The sequence below is a fragment of the Heterocephalus glaber genome, unplaced genomic scaffold (genome assembly GCF_053883595.1).
Source record: "Heterocephalus glaber isolate CG9 unplaced genomic scaffold, H.glaber_assembly_v1.0 deba00001097, whole genome shotgun sequence".
In the NCBI taxonomy this organism is placed as follows: domain Eukaryota; kingdom Metazoa; phylum Chordata; class Mammalia; order Rodentia; family Bathyergidae; genus Heterocephalus; species Heterocephalus glaber.
In genome coordinates, this window is record NW_028258191.1 from 4,993,358 (window position 1) to 5,011,353 (window position 17,996).

A 17,996-nucleotide genomic window follows, 5' to 3' on the forward strand; every position below is an offset into this window, starting at 1 on the left:
TTGCTTTTACTTCTCACATTCAAAACATGAAAGGTTAGTGAACCTACAATACTTCCATTTAGCAGAGTAACAGGTCAAGGAGGTCAGCTATGAATCTTATAGAAAGGACAGGGTTTTTTGGGGGGGTTTTTTGGGGGGGAATAATAATAACCATTTATTAAAGTAGATACAGAACACTTGTTTGCTTAGATTTTAATACTGCTTTACATGTTTTCTGCCTGTGAAACAATTCTTACTATGTTATCAACCAAAAATTTCAACTGATAACAGATTTATTTATTCACTTGTCAAACACGTAGTTGAAAATCTTGGGGGGGGGAAATACATCAGAGGCATATATACAGTTATAGAAATTCTTATTATAAACGTGGATGGAAGATGTATTTTATTACTTTTTACATATTCTAGAAGACATTCAAATGAAGATAAATAGATTCTGTTGATAAAACTGTTCTTGGTGCTTGAGGTCCTTTATTTTTTGTGACAAGAAAATCCATATTAATGTTGGCTTTCTCATATACATTCATCTAAAAACAGTAAAAAAAAACTAAAGGAAGAATGTAGATTGGTTTATTTAGTTGTTTCATAGTGGCTTAATTCACTGTTGGGGATATGTTCTAGAGAAGGAAAAACATTGGAGAAAATCTTTCCAGTTATTTAGATCTGGTAAAAAAAAAAAAAGAAAAAGAAAAAGAAAAAATAGTTGTAAAGCCACATGATGCTATTTCTGGCCTAGTCTGTTCTGTCCCGGTCATCATTTTAGGTGTTTTCTTTTTCATAGTAAAAATCTGAAAAGAAAGACACGTGTTTTTTCCCCAAAATATAGATTTTTTAAAAATATAATATATATAGAAGCTGAAATTATGTAAAACCAATAAAGAAAACACAAGGACAGGTTTTTCCAGTATGATAAGGGGCACAGGGGTGGGGGGCAAGAATCTCTGGAGAGTGCCTATGAAATGTCCTCTCCATACCTCATTCTTCAACTGATCATCTCTACCTGTAATAAAAGACTACTGACAGGTGCAGGCTGCTTCTATGAATGTGGACACTGGGGAAGAAAGGTCTTCCCAAAATCAGGTCCAAGTATTACTGTATAAATGCATAAAGGAATAATTAAGCTACAAAGGTAGAGAGAGAGAGAGAGAGAGAGAGTGTGTGTCTGTGTGTGTGTGTGTGTGTGTGTGTGTGTGTGTGTTTTCTGGGACCGGGGATCAAACTCAGGACCTTGCACTTGTGAGGCAGGCACGGCGCCACTGAGCTATATCCCCAGCCCTAAAGGTAGTACTTTTAGAGTAGGAATGTCAAAACTAACGTATACACATAACAGGTAAAAGCTGAAGAGGGAAAATAATCAGGTAGGGAAGTAATATGACTCTAAATGGAAACACTGAAATTTTTAACAACTTTTATATAAATTGATAATGTATCTGCTGATACTATATACATTCTGTTCACGTATATCACATATATATGATTATATACATATTCTGTTCTAAAAGGTGCCAACCACATAGATATGATTCAATCTATAAAACAAGATTTAATCTAAATCTCAAAAATGACAGCAATTCAAAATACAATTTTAGTACAATACTAACTTTAAATCTAGGAAATGTATAATAATTTTCAATGTCTATATTTAAGAAAAATGGATGTCTTCCAAATGTATAAACATGAAAGTTCTCACAACTTTCTCTGCTCAGCAAATTTCTAAGTTATTGTTATTTCAGAAGAAATCTTAGCTCACTCTCCTAATACTACAGTTCTATTCAACATTGCATCTTAACAATCAGAAAACATGCTATTGTCAAAATTATTTTAAAAGGAAAAAAAACAACATTGAATAATTTTCAAAGGCTAAGCAAAGGTCTATAAAAGCACATTCTTATAGTGTCAAAACTTTTAAAAATATGTTTTTAAACATAAATTTAAAATATTCTTTAATAAAGAATGAGGCTCAAAATAAGTAATTTTGCAGCAAAGACTGTGACTGTATAAAATTTATAACACTAATCAACAACATACATTTTGCCTGCTTCTTTAATGAAAAGTCGCTACGATGAAATTTTAAAAGTGTGTCAAATATCTAGGTTTTACTTATTCTATAATCTAAAAACACTAGAAATGGTTTTCAGTTTATTTTCATCACAGTAATCTACCCACAGAAAACACCTTTAATATTTGCTTCTAGAAATAAAGATTTATACCTTTAAAATGTATGAACCCATGGAGAGACCACTGCAAATGTAAACCTCATAATGGTAGCAACATTCTGATGTCCTCCACAAAATATGGTTTTGCTCTGCTATACAGAAAAACTACTCAGAGGAAGGAACAGAATTCCTGAAAACTTTTCATAAGTCTCCTTTTCTCTTACAATAACCATGCTATTTTGTACAACTAAAAAGATAGGTATTAGAATTGGCTCTGGTTCTATTTCTTCTTACGGAATCAGAAGACAGAATGTTGAAAAGACATGTTATAGCTACAATTATTGGAAAAAGCACCCCCTATACCCCTAGCAAAAGTCATTAAAGGTGGGGAGCTCTGAAGTTATCTTTGTTTTTACCTATTTCTGAGTCCTCCATTTTAAGGGTGAAGTCTAATCTTATTATATATTCTTAAACCTCAAAATAGCAAAAGATCTTCAAAAGTTATACTTCACAACTAGTTCATTTACTACAGGTGCTAAAGATAAAACTATCTGAAAATATAGATTTCCCATTAAAAGATAATGAGCTGTACCAAAAAGTCAGTCTTGTTAAATGAGCATATGCTAACATTTAAACTTACTATATACTATAAAAATAAACCAATATAAGGTGTGTAATGCCAACAGAGTTATTAGGTGTTTTCTAACCAGCTAAAATAGATATTTCTACATTCTACCTTAGAAAATTATATAAATTTTAACAATTTCTTTAAACCAAAAACTGTTACTTTGTCAAATCAATCATATTTTTTTACTAAAAGTAGTGAGGGGGAGCCTTTATAACATGTATATAAACTATATAGGATGCACAGTAAAGTAACAACAACAAAAATCTAAGGACAAAATGTTCAGTATGCATCCACAAAAAATTCCACAACCATAAAACAAACATCAATGCATCTTACCTCTATCATTATATGAAAGGCGTGCTTGTGAAGAAAAAACACAGGCAAAAGAAATTACGATTCATATTCAGAATGAAATGAAAAATGACACAATAGTTACAAAGTGAAGGAAAGAGAATAATGATTTAACTTTTAAAAGACTGGCAGTGATCCAATGTACTATATTTTAAAAATGAGAATTGAGAACACTTTCCTTATAGAGGAAAGTAGTATAAAAATTAAAAAACACACACACATACACATAAAAAACCCTTTTGGATATTAGCTATCAGATGAGAGATAAACAGAATTTTGACCCTAGTATAACCAAGTTACCTGATCCAATGGGCTTCAAAAGCCAGAAAGTTAACTAAACTATGTCTTAAATATTTATCTTTTGAAGGTCCTAGAGTCTATAAACTCTAAAAGTAAAATAAATGTTGTATCTGAGGAAGCTACAAGGTGGAACTGGCTTCCGAACACCAGAGGGCAGTGTTGCCTTTAACAAGAAGTAGGTAGCAGCCCAGAAGAAATTACATAAAGCTTAAGTAAATCTAACAGACCATACTTTCTTGACAGTTGTCTAAGCACTTCTAGAATTTCCTATGTCTGGTGAGTCAGCTGCCTTACTCCCCTTTCACAGAACACAGTAGAATCACAGAAAAATGGTTCTGGAGGTTTTGTGAATGTGTGTGACATAAATAATATACTGGTAAGAAAATAAGACAGAATTAAGTAAACCATACTAACAGATCAGACCTACTGTTAAACTACTTGCCCAGCTACATCAAGGTGAAAAAATGAAATCTTAATAAAATAGGATTTTGATTATTTAATGCACATCTCAAAGATATGTCAGCAATTCAAAATATGATTTTGGCACAATACTAACTAAATTTAAGAAATGTACAATAACTGGATAAGCAGTGGAGGCCCTGGGATGAGTGTCTACACACACTTCTCATAGTCTGAGGACATTCAGATACTAATAGAAAACAAGATCTTCCTTTTTTCCTGTCATCCCAAAATCAGAGTAAGAACTGAATTTCAAAGAAATACTGTCGTCAGGGTTAAAGAATGCTGACAATTTCTTCAAACAAATCATTACCTTCCACAATTTCTAGCATTTCTACAATAGTTCTACAGAGAACTACTGCACTGAGGAAAAGGAATTGACAACTTATTTATCCATACCAGTTATTTAACTAAATTTTCTTCCTTCTCGATTTTCTTCCTATGGTAATGATTCAGGACTATGTAATTCATCCAAAAGGCTAAGTTTATCTTACTAGCTATCAAAATATCTTATCAGTATTCCAGAGTAAAATTCATCCTTTGAAAGAAATGCTTGCCAACTGATTAAAGCAAGGCTCAAGGATCACTTGGATCCCATTTAAATACAAGTGCTTTCAGAGATAAAGATGATACTATACTAAGACAAGTTGGTGCTATCCTTACATCTTACCAAAATCTCTGCTCAATAAATGAACATTATAATAAGCTGTAAAATGATACTAGTTAAATGGGTGAAAACAAGATGTTTGTCAATGTGACAAAACAAAAAAAGGTTAAGATAGAATTTTTTAAATACACAGATAAAAAAGTATACCCTTGCTTAATATAGTTCTCAAAAAATAAACTTTAAAATAAGCAAAATGACCCAAGCTACACAAGAGACACCAACAGGCCTCAACGCATAAACTGTGTGATAAGAAGGATCAAAAAAATAAAAATAAAAATGAAAATAAAGTCACTGAAATATACAGATAGAAAATAAACAAAAAACTTGGATTGAAAAAAATGTAACTCTGAATATTAGGTACTATATCTGTAGGTAACAGCGAAAATCAAAGCAGAACATTAACGTCTAGTTATTAGGTTTTTGGATTCGAGATTTGCTCTTTATCACTCATGTGGAAAAGAAAATATTGCCAAAGATCAGAAAAGAATGAAGAATACTTCTCCATCCATTCATTCAAAAAATGTTTATTGAGTACCTTATTTGTGTCAGGCACTGACTATCCAGGCTTTCAGGAAGCTTACGATAATGTGGGGCAGAAAGACTAATCAATGATTTTCACTAATGAATGTATAATTATAAACTAAGCACAGTAAAAAGGAATTTAGTGCCTTGATTATCTATAAAGAGATACCCAACTAACACTGGCAGGTCACGTAAAAGCCATTTCCCTGAAGAGGGGAGCTTGGAGAAATGTGACATAGCCTAGATCTCTGACTCATTAAACCAAATGGACAGTTGTTTCATCAAAACCAGATTTGGGAGAGACAATTATTGTCCTTGAGTGGTAAGTAAGCATTTGGAGACATCTAAATGGAGCTATTTAATAGTCAGGCAGATCTGGATCGTAGCTCTGAATAGACTACTTTGTAAATAAATTTCCCCCAAAAAAACTTTTTGGAAATATAGATTTCATATACTATACATAAATATGTATAAATTATATGTACTACAAATTTTATTCACCATTTAAGCCATTCCAAGATATATCCTTACCTTTATATCTAGATAGATAAATTTTTTTAGACACTTTACTTAAGAAGATCTCTTAGGACTATGAAGAAGGACTGAGTCCTCTCCCAAAAGTATGTGAAAACTGACAAATTTTGAATTTGTCTCCTCCTAGTCATCTGATTATCTTACATTCTGAGAAATTTTACAGTTGTTCACTTTTAAAAAGACTACTACTGACAAGCAGAATAGAAATGAAATCTAGAAATGACACAGTATATACTACTGTAAATATTTCTGAGCTAGAGAAACCAAGGCATACACTGATCGATTCAATACTATTGACAACTATCAAACACACAGCCAGAATTCTAATTAGATATCCAGGGTTCCTTCGTAATATATCCTGCACCCTACAGTTTCTCTCATCTTACTTCTCCTGAAAGTAAACCAAAGGAAGACCAATGTGGATGAAATGCCAATTCTGGACAGGCTCCCCAAGAAGTGGTTAGTACCTCAGGGGAGCCAGAAGTGAAGTTAAAAGTCTGAAAGAAAGGTAGGCATGCTCATTCTCCTTTTGGTTGCTGCTCTAAATCATCAGGTTTATGGCTAGCTATAGAAGAAATTGTATCGAACATTCATATCTACAGGCCACTATGAAAAAAAGGAAAAGGAACAGGTTCTATATGAATAAACTGTGACGTGATAAAGTGGCTGTTTATCCACCAAGCTATATATATATATATATTCCCAATAAAAACTATTTTAAGTGAAAATTACGTCCTCTGATCCCTTTACCCCATTTTATGAATTACTTAAAGAAGCCATTCAGTGGTCAATAATCCTTGTAATTAAATGCTCAGGCTCTGCTACTGAAGACTGTAAGTCCTTACACCTATGTGTGTCTCCATTTTCTTATCTATAAAATGGACTTCATAAAATGCAAGTGTATTTCATGAGGTAATGAAAGATGAATTAACATTATGTAAAGTGTTTTGTATGGTGCTTTATGCAGGATTAAAAATGAAGTCTTTTCTTACACTCATCTCAACATATTAAATTACATATCAACAGTAATGATTCCTTTCAAGTTTCATTTTGAAGTTGTTACTCTGAACATGCTTATCTCATCATTCTTGCTACTTGCTGAAATAGTTCTGGAAGTCTTTCGTGAATGTCTTTAATTGTGAGTCATGGCTACCTCAATTCAAGACATTCACCTCTCATGGTCATTCTGACTCTGGGGAAAGCCAGAGGTTGCCCGGTGCCAGACTTAGGGAGTAATGTGAATGAGGACACACCATCATGTTTTCGTAAGCCTGCCTTTCCACTGGACGGCACTGACAGCAGCATTCACTGTATCTTCCATTATGCCATGTAAAGACGCTCACCAAAGAGGGCTTCCAGAACTTCAGAAAGTGCCAAGAAAGACGGGTGCGTTCAAAGCGAGGAGGAATATTTCGAGCAGGATTAATGGCAATGTGTCTTTTACTGTAATAAATTTAAACATTCACCGTGTTTTTCAATTATCCCTTATACTCTGGTCTAAGTGCCTCAGTTCCCTTTATAAAGTGGCAGATGAGGCCTGGCACAAGTCAGAAGAAAATAACTCAAGATTTTAAAATATAAGTGGAAATCAAAATCACTTTTACAAATCAGATGCTCCGGTTAATTTTAGTGTGCAGCTTTTGTTTTAAGCTACTGATAAAACTTCTTATTTTTCCCCTTTTCTCTCTTTTTGCTTCAGAACATGAGAGTCTCACCCAATCTCAAAGTGACCCTGTGTGAACTTTCTTTTTTTTTTCTGGTACCGGGGATCGAACTCGGGTCCTTGCACTTGCGAGGCAGGCGGTGGAACCACTGAGCTAAATCCCTGGCCCCTGAACTTTCTTTTTTAAGTACAGTAGTGTGAACATTTTTTTAAATATAGTAAATTATACATGCATGCTAACAGTAAATTTTTGTCAAGCTGCAAGCCTACAGTTAATTTATGACACTTCTTCCCATAATCAGAAGTATATGTTAAAGGAAGCTGTGATTCAATTTATTAATACAAAAAACAATCACATACCACAGAGGGACACAGAAGGAAGACCATGTATAGCAGCCCTTTACGACTTCTTGGGTACATACATTAGAAAGAAAAAGATGCTCCAATGTACAATAATTGCATAACATCATATTTTAAACATGATAAAATGTTTGAAAATCTGTAAAATGTAGGTCCTATGTCTTAGAACATATACAAACTCTAAATTGATAAAATATCGCACTGTACATCTTAAATGTATATAACTTTTACCAAAAAAACTAAATTTTGCTATTTTCTGACTATAAAGCACTGACCTAAATTTTACCCTAAAATACATCATTTTAATTGAATGAAATAGTTTAAACTTATCAAGCTGAAAGACTGTCTTTTGAATGCTCTCAATTTAAAAGAAGCCAATTGTGGAATAATATAATCTAAAAAAGTACATACTCAAGGGCCAAGGATTTAGCTCAGTGATGCCGCACCTGCCTCACAAGCGCAAGGTCCTGAGTTCGATCCCTGGTATGGGGGGAAAAAAAGTATATACTCAAACCAATGAGATTAGACAAAGGTGTTCAAAGATACGTGCCAACTTATTAAGACTGCTTCAGGAACGTGGTAAGAGAAAGGGAAGAAAGGAGGGGCAAATCTGTCTCTGTCTCTCTAATTTTCTTGATACAACAAGCTTAAATGTGTAACTAATTTAAGTGGAAGTTTTAAGAGGAGCCAAAAGGAAAAAGCAAGAGAGATATGTGTGAGCAAACGCCAATCATTTAGCAGTTAACCTACTCCAAAATGTGCTTCTATGTATATTTTTAAATATGATATGAGCACATTAAATACCATCGATAAAAGTTAATTATCCCCTATCCTCCCCAAATAAGGAAGCAGTATATTTTTCTAAGTTGAGTTGAATATTATCTTACCCTTCCAGTGCCACATTAATTTTAAATGAATGTGTGCACAGACTCACATTACAGAGGAAAACCCCGCACAGCACTGTCACAGATGCCCTGGTGTCTCAGTCATAGCGATGTGACATAGCAGGGAATGAGAGCCCATTATTACCGTACTGATAAGGTCAGTAGAATTATCTTGCATGTCCAACTCTTGGGGATCCCAAACATCTGAAAACTCTCAGTTCTTATCAAACTGTCACGATGTAAGAACTAAAAAGTCTGATGTCATCTTAATAAGAATTGATGCTATAATACCAAAGTGCTATTTATGTAATTAAACTCCTATCTTGTTAAAGGTAGGCCATTTCTAGCTCCTAAAGTCCATTTTCTTATCAATTTGTATTTTTTATCAGCACAAATATAAACTATATAAGCAGAAAAGTTAAGCATACAAACGATTATAAAAGGGTTGCCAAAGTTATTACTGAAACCACATTCACTCTAACCACAATAAGACTTCTTAATGCTAGAGTCCCTCATATTCATGACTCACTGTCACCAGAAAAACCAGTTTGCATTCAGTTTACTCACTGCATCTTCCTATGTGGAAAGACAGTTGCAGCACAGGTAAAGGAAAACTGACCTGGGTAACAAATTGCTAGGATGCTTCAGTCTGTGATTACAGAAAAAATTTAATGCCATATTTTTATAAAAAGCACTTACAGAATGGTTATTACATACAAGCACTATGTGAAAGAGTAGTAATCACAATACATATTTTGTTTTCAAGGGGCTTACAATCTAATGGGAAAATGAAACATAAATACCAATTACTATGAGCCCTTCTGAACCGAGGTTGTTCATCTGAATCACAGAAGACAGAAAATGACTTGAGCCTTATTTTATCAATCCTGTCAAGGATGGTACACAAGTAATACCTTCTAGATACATACAATGGATGGTGTAAGATGTAGTGGGAAGGAAGAATTAATAGGCAGACAGAGAATGGAAGCCCCCATGTCATGCTCTAAACTTTGTATTTCCTGCTGTGATCAGTGAGAGCTCTCAAGTATTTTAAAGCACCGAAGTAACATGATCAAACATGCAAAATGTTATTCTAGCAACAGAACAGGTGAAGGGAAAGAAATGGAACCAAGAAAACCAACTATGAGAATTGAGAAATCTCAAACTCAGATCTAATAATGTCCTGAATGAATAGGACTTGGTAAGTGACAAGGCCAAGAACAGAAATTGTTTCCACGGCTTTCATCAGGATGACTGGAAAGAAAGTGATACCATGTTAACAGTGATAGAAATACAGCAATTAATGAGTTGTCAAGAAATATGAATGACTTCAATTTTTAAAAACCAGCAAACTGCTTGTTCTATGCCTTTAACTGTGCTAGATTTATTTTAGAATAAATTTTTTTGTTGGTTACTAAGAGCCATAATTAACAGAACCAGATTTTAAAGTATTTATATCCCTACCTCACTTCAAGATAAAAATACTAATGAAACCAGAAAAAAAAGCCTAAACTACTTGATGTCTTAAAGATAAATAAGTCCAACATTTAATTATTAGAACCAGCTTATTGACCATGATAAGACCAATGCCTTTCAACAGACCAGTTTTTCACAAACTAGCCTCACTCCAAGGATATGAGGCAAAATTTCCTAAGAAAATGAATGATAATTTTGTCACTGTCCTAAAGCATTTAAAGATTTGGATAGAGAATGATCAAGAAATCCATGGCAAGATCATATGATCTTTACCTAACTGGTCTTGAAATTCAACTTGGAATATGGGGACATGAATATGAGGTAACCTTAAAATTTTAAAGACAGTATCTCTATCCTATCTACTATTACTCTTAGTCTTCAAAAAAGTCTTTAACAGCTAGTAGGCATTAGCAGAATCAAATAAGAAGCACAGGAATTTTGTCTACAAACCCCATCACACATTATTTATAAATCTTATCTAAAGTGTGCTAAAAGATTGTAACAGAAAACATATGAATATGCTTTTCTATGTATCTGTGACTTTTTCACTTTCCTTCTGCCCTACATGATGTTACTGTAAGATGATGTTACTGCTTATTTCAGAAGTTATACAAACTATTCAATATCTAAAAGTGAAAAAATAAATTAGCCTATAGAATGATTCTGAAATGACAAAATTGTTAACTGAATTATCTGAAATACCAGAAGCATCCACTCTATGAAAAGAGAAGCAGAACAGAATCAGCATCAGAAAGCAAAGCTTTAGTGTCACAGAGCTCTAAATTCAGATTCCAGCTGACACTTCTGAGCTTTGTTATGTCTCAATTTCTTTATCTATAAAATTGAAATTATACTACACACACAGTTCTGTGAAATAAAATTAAATGAGTGCTTTCCACACCGGGCTGGTCACCAGAATCCCTGGGAAGCTTATTAAAAACACAGTTATCAGCCAGGTGGGGTGATGCAGACTGTAACCCTAGCACCCAGAAAAAGGAACAGGAGTATCTCAAGTTCAAAGCCAGCCTGAGCTATATAGCAAGTTAAAGGCCAGCCTGGATTACATAACAAAACCCTGTCTCAAAAAATAACCCCCCACACATGCACACGCACACACATGCATTCACACACAAGCTGTCTGTCACAGGCTCCATTCCATCCTTTGAAGGGTTATGGCCCAGGAAGTTATATTTTTAAATCCCAAAGATAATCCAGTTATCACCATCTGCAAATCACTAAATTTTTTTCTATATATTTATATGCAGTCTATAGATTCTTCTATAATTTAGGTAATTATCCATAGCATCACACCAGAATAAGCACTTAAATCTTCAGTAAATGTTTGATATAATTATTTTTATAAATAAAAGATAAAACTAAGCCCTTTGCAACAGTATAGCTATTAAGTAGTCTTGTAGAACTAGAGCTTGTATAAACCTCTTACCAAAAATAAGACCTAAAAGCATGAAACCATTCTGTTGCAGAAACAGTGAGAGGTGACAAAAGTCAAACTCCACACCAATGACAATGCCCTTTTCCCAGACACTTTATGACAGAAGGAGAGCATAAAGTCAGAACCACCTTGTATTTCTTATAACAAAGCTTAACCAGCCAGGTTACTCCATCCCAAAATCTTTAAATTTATTCCTTGTTTTTCAAAAATTCACACAATTTATATAAATTTATGACAGGCAACATTGCCATTTCTAAATAATTTGTGTACAATAAGATTAACACTAGCAACAAATACCGAAAACCCATAGAGACAGGTATTCATGGAAGATCCCATGTTATGAATAGTAACAGCATCTTTCCTTTTGAAAAAAGTCTTAAACCCTTGAATTAATTAGTATTTCTAACTGAAGTAGTCTGAAATATATAGGCTATCAAGCTCTTGTAAAAATTTCTTAACCATGCTTTTGTATCAATATTGGATACAAATCAATGTTATCTATATGTATCTATAAGATTATCTCTATATATATCTAGAAGATTATCTATACATAGAGATATATATATATGTATATAAGGTTACATTACTGCTTTAAAATTCCTACTATAAAAACCTTAGCATATTTATTTAAATATAGGTTCCAGCTTATTTCTATCATATGACAAATCTAGGGTAAATTCAGGAAACTATTACAGTACTGAATACTCTCTTCTAAATTTAGGTACTAAAACAAATGTTTCAAGTTTCCACTGACAGAAGGTAAAGTGTATCTTATGGTCATTTGGAGTAAATCACATAAGTTAGGTACTAAAACTTTTTACTGTAAAACTTCCAGAAATGATTTTTAACAAATTTGAGTATAGTTGCTAATGTTGAAAGTTAAAATACTTAACCAGTATAAACTGTTGTGTTTATCTAATTAACTGAACAAGCTATTTTACCTTTAGGTTTATTTCTCCATATACATATCTTCAAAAGATTATGGATATCAGTGATCTAATGCTAACAGATTGCTGAAAGTATTGAGAAAGAAGTGTGTTATATAAACAAAGCTTAGAGGGAAGAAGTTGTTTTGTTCATAAAATTATAGGACTTTACTGTTTTTTTTATAAAGTTTTAACCATTAATCCTACTGGTATTAAAAAATAAATAAACCAACGGCTCCAGAAAGCTAAGATAATCTGATCTTAAGAGGTAAAAGAAACATCATAAAAACTAGAATTTAGAGATGTTTCAAGCAAGCATAGCCAAAAGTCATCAGCTTTCCTGGGCCTGCACAATATTAACTACCTCCATGAGAAGGCCTTGTAAAGCACTGGACCAGCGCCAAGTGTCTACATAAGAGAATGAAAAAAATTTAGTGAATTTAATCTGATTACACTGAAAACTATTTTCAGACATATGTAGGGTGGGGTGTAAAGTAGGGCAGTAAGTTTTTAGTCTTCAATATACACCTCATATGCTACAAAAAAGAAAATATACTTGAACTACTGATAACATATGGTAATATGTTCCTGAAGCTTCCATAAAACCTCTCTTTTCCATGCTTTCTCCATTACCTTTCTGAGTGCATCCTCATGGTTAAAAGGATGTTTTGGAGAGTAGTCTTGAAAAAGGCATAACATTTAAAAATGGAAGGCAGGATGAAAAAGAAAGAGGGATTTCACCACTTCTCTATCATTAATTACTTCACAGGAAGCAGAGGGTTCATCCCATACTTAAAAGTATTAGAACGAAAGTAAAACTCTCCAAAGAAAAACAGGAATGAGAATATTCCTCATTTCAATGTACATCAACCTCTGAGAAAAGATTAAGACATAGCAAATTAATAAGTTTGCAAAATTAGCTATCATTCCTATGATAAATATGCAAAAATTAACTCCAAAGGAAAATTGTTAACCTTCTGAGTTTAATGACAGTAATATTTCTTTAAAATGTAAGATCTAAAATAGTATAAAATACAGAACAATAACTTACTTGAGTTGGAACAAGTACAGGAGGGTAGGCCATCTTGTGATGCCTGTACACCCAAAATGCACAAATGACAATCCCCGCAATCAACATAAGTGGCACCAAGGAATAGAGCAGAATGTTGTAATATGGTGCCTTAGGTGTAACTGGATTTGAAGTGGCTATAAAAAAGGAGGAAAAAACAACTCAGATATGGTCTACACAATTCTATAATAAATATTTATCATAGTGTCAAATTTTTGGAAAAAACATGTGAGAAATAGGGTTATTCTTTCAACACAAATATACCGTATTTTTCAATCTACTAGCCAAGAAAGCCTATGTATTTTCCCTGTGAACTTACGCTGTGTGACTTCCATCTCTGGAAAATAAGAAAATTTTTCATTACACATATTGCCTTCACAGCAACAAAAATATACTTCAGGGCTGTCTTTTTTTTCTATACAATCAGTCCTATAAGCAAACAGAGGAGAGATAATTAAAATGAATATCATACTGACCATATAGTAGGTGTTTTTCTGAGATAAAATGATCATTTACATCCAACTTCAACATTTTTCAATATCTAATGATCAATTCTTAAAAGCCAAAAATGTTCCCAGACTTGTTACTAAATCTCATCAGAAAAAAAAATGTTGAATTTATAACAATCACATCAACTCACTGAGACTATTACTTTAATGTAGTTTTTAAAAAGCAATCTACAGCAACCATCTCTTTTTTTAATTATTAGGAAGGCCTAGAGAGGAATACATAAAGGCAATGAGGCACTGTAGTCTAAGAGTGCTTTTGATCACAGGAAATTCAGCTTTATTTCATAAATATTAAAAATTACATATAAAACTGTGTACATGTTTATAAATACTTACATACGCACACACACACTTCAACATCAGAGACCCAAACTAGCCCTGAAAATTAATAATGTCATTTTTTATAGTAGTAGATTTGAATAAGGTTGAGAAAAGCAACAAGTAGAGAATAAATATATAATAACAAATATAAAGGATCTAGTATCTCAAGTTGATCAGAAGTAGGTTGAATTTGGAAGAAAAAAAATAGAAGCAACCTTTGATACAGGACGATGAAACTGAAAAGACTTGAATTTAGCCCTTAGAACAACAAACCTTAATCACTAATAAACAACTATACTTATTTTTAATCAAACTTTTAAATATTATTGATAAACATCAGGTGAACTTAAAAGACACATCTCACAAACAAACTGAACCTTTGTGACAGTGGTTCTAATATTGTTTTCACTCTGAAGTAAAAAGTTTAAGAAATTTCAGAGATGACAGTTTTAACAAAATCTAATTTTAAAATATAATCTGTACTAATATCTACTTAGCAGAAGGTAAAAAGACAAATCTGCAAGCTACATTTTAACAACTTACAATGAAAAATGTAAAAAATTTTAAGGTAATATTTAGAATCTTGCCCTAAATTACAGGAGAGACATGATTAAATATTTAGCCTAATTCAAGAAAATTACTTTTCACTATCCAATTTCATTGTTATTTTATCAGTGTCTTTTCTTTACACTTTGACATTTCTTGAATTTTTTCCTTTCTCTTACTTTTCTTACTATCCCAACTATTTGTTTTTCAATCACACCAGGAACATAAGAACAAAACTCACATACTTTTATATTAGCATGTAATCTCCAGAAATAAAGCTAGTATGGTAATTGTCGCTCTAAGAGCAAGCATATGCACTGAATAATGCACTCTGCAGACTTCCAGTGAATGGCTCACTACTCATGACAGCACTGCCTGAGTAGCATAGTAAGATACTAGTTTTTAGGAAAGAAGCATGGTAGCTTTTTACCATGGAAAAAAAGAATAGGAATCTCTCATTTCAAATAATTAATAAAAGATAGTTTTGAACAAAGATGATTTCCCCAAACCTAATTTTTTTCTCTCATTTCTCCCTATTTACCTTTCCTAATAGCACTTATCATTAGATGGCCACTTCTGCTGGTAGAGACACCAATAATCAGAAATGCTCTACATCATGTATGTATAAAGAAATAATCCCTAGAAAATGCACAGCCTTAAACGTATACCCTAGATATAAATGCATATCTAAATGACTGTTTTAATTTCTCACTTAAAAGTGGAGCTAAATTAATTTTCAGAGCTTATTCAATGAAAGTTGTTATTAGTCATATATAGCTAACCAATCATAGACTCCAGGTAATCATTTGAGGCTCCTAAAGAAGTAGTTCTAGTATTCAGTTCATGTAGTCCCACTTTTTGACTCCTGAATGTCTGAATATCTAGGACTCTGCTACCTCTGACAGCCTTCACCACCCATGAGCAGTGGAAATCCTATGGCCCAGGCAAATTAAATGATCAACCCAACATCTATGGGACGTCTTACAGACAGATCACAGGCTGTCAATAACACGACTACTGTATTTTATTTCCAGTGCAGAACAATTTAAGAAAGATCTTTTAAATAAAACAGCTTTCTGTGAGGACTATGTTAGTTCTGATGTATTCTGAATGTCAAGTTAAAATGTCTCTTGGGATAAAGAACAAAGGCCTACTTCGCAAGGAAAAAAACGCGGGAAACGTAATGAGATCAATTTCTTCAAGGTACATAAAGAAGGAAACTGAAAGGAAATTAAATACTACAATTAAGGTGTATTCTCCTTGAGGATACATTTTTCAACAGACATACTTTCTTCCAAAGTAATTTTTCACAGAATTCTTTTTTTTTTTTTTTTTTTTTTGGTACCGGGATCGAACTCAGGTCCATGCATCTGCAAGGCAGGCGGCGAAACCACTGAGCTAAATCCCTGGCACCAAAGTAATTTTTAAAAAATTCTCTTTCCTTAAAATTCACATACAAGTATAACTCTCACAACAGGGGAAAGAAATGATGTTTAAGAGTTCTCACTACTTGAAGATTCTTCAAAATACAACAAAGATAAAACATAAACATGCCACTTTTATTATTTTGAAATACATTAGCTTGTGTCATTATAGCATTATTATAGCATTCTAACGTTATAATGTTAATAACTCCATAAAATATGTCCTTACCTGTCATAGCAGTTGACATCATCCAGCCAACAGCCTTGTTTCACTATTTCAATGGAACCAGAAATATTCTTCCAGGTAGCAAAACAATGTCGCCGTTTATCTTTGTCACCATAACAAGGTTCCACACCTGTTTGATTGGTTCTGTCTCTTTCCCAATTAGCATTAAAAAAAAGACACTCCTGAGTTTCTGATCTACCAAGTATAGCACCTATAAGATAATAAAACAACGATTTAATGTAACTAGATTAGCTCTTAAAAGATTGTCTTCTAACATACCAACTTTAGGTTACTAAAATATAAACAATTTATTGTCTTCCCAGTGTTATAACTTTGGGTTTCTGTTTCCAGGTTAGTCCCTGGAAAATAATCATAATAACCTGAAGTGTCTACATAGATCATAAGATTTTTCTAGACAATGCCTGTTTCATTTCATTTAAGAACATCCTTGATGAAAGCTGCAGAAATTGTTAACTTTTATGAGATTTCAACCCTTGAAAAGATCTTTTCTCAATATTCTGCATGACAAAATAAGAACTAGGCAAACAATTCTGCTGCATGATGAACTTTAACAGTTGCCTCAAGAAAAAGCTCTTGTATGACCGAATTGTAGACTAAACAAACCATGGCTATTCAGACTTGGGTATCTGGCAGGCACGTTCTCAAAAGTAGACGAAGTGAACCTGTTAGCTCAAGAAAAGCAACTGACAATATACATTGCCAATGATGAAATTTGAGTTTTCAGGCAAAAATAATAATTTTAGAAAATCTCATATCTACTACCATTAGCATGCTATCTTCCCAATATTCAGAGTAACCTTTAAATGCTGATATATATGCCAGTATTTGGGAGGTCTATAGAATTCACAGAACTAGTATTTTCTAAATCAATTATGTGTGATGTTACAAATGGGTAAAAATATCTATTCAATGTGTAAGGCAGATCAATAAATTTTAATAAAAAGGACAAAAAGTTCATTAATGATATCAAATTCAACATTGCAACTAAGTTTTAAGAAATTGTCTTAAATTATCTAGAGATAATAAGAAATTATCTCTAGTCTTACTTGGAAAAGCAAAGTTAACCAGAATACCCAAAATAATTCTAAAAAGGAGGTACAAACAAGAACACATACTTCTTGATTTTAAGGCTGACCATAGAACCTCAGCTACAAAAATAGCAGGGTCTTAGTAAAAAGACAGACACATACATCAATGAGACAAAATAGAAAATCCAGAAATAGACCTACACATTATATGGTCAAGTGATGTACAGCAAAGATGTCAAAGCAATTCAATAAGGAAGGCAGGAGCTGATGCTGAACAACTAATATTCACATGCAAAAAGACACAAACAAAAACTGGACTTCAACAAATTAACTCTAAACATACCACAGACCTAAAAATACAACCGAAAACTAATAAAACTTCCAAAAGAAAACATGAAAAAATCATTCTGACCTTGAATTAGGAAAGATTTCTTAGAACACAAAACACATGAACTACAAAAGAACGAACAGAT

General features: G+C 33.0%; 1 protein-coding gene across 3 annotated transcripts in view; it reads right to left on the reverse strand.

Annotated features, from left to right (window-relative positions):
• Positions 1–17,996, reverse strand: part of Acvr2a (activin A receptor type 2A) — a 79,519-nt gene that overhangs the window by 16,932 nt on the left and 44,591 nt on the right. For 2 of the 3 annotated variants that reach the window (XM_087210035.1, XM_021248412.2), the window contains exons 2-5: positions 16,478–16,685; positions 13,768–13,877; positions 13,431–13,585; positions 3,121–3,144 (exon numbers count right to left, since the gene is read on the reverse strand). In XM_087210035.1, the coding sequence (XP_087066161.1) occupies positions 3,121–3,144; positions 13,431–13,585; positions 13,768–13,877; positions 16,478–16,685 (497 nt within the window). The remainder of the gene's footprint in view (positions 1–3,120; positions 3,145–13,430; positions 13,586–13,767; positions 13,878–16,477; positions 16,686–17,996) is intronic. The other variant, XM_004869983.4, reaches the window with a different exon arrangement.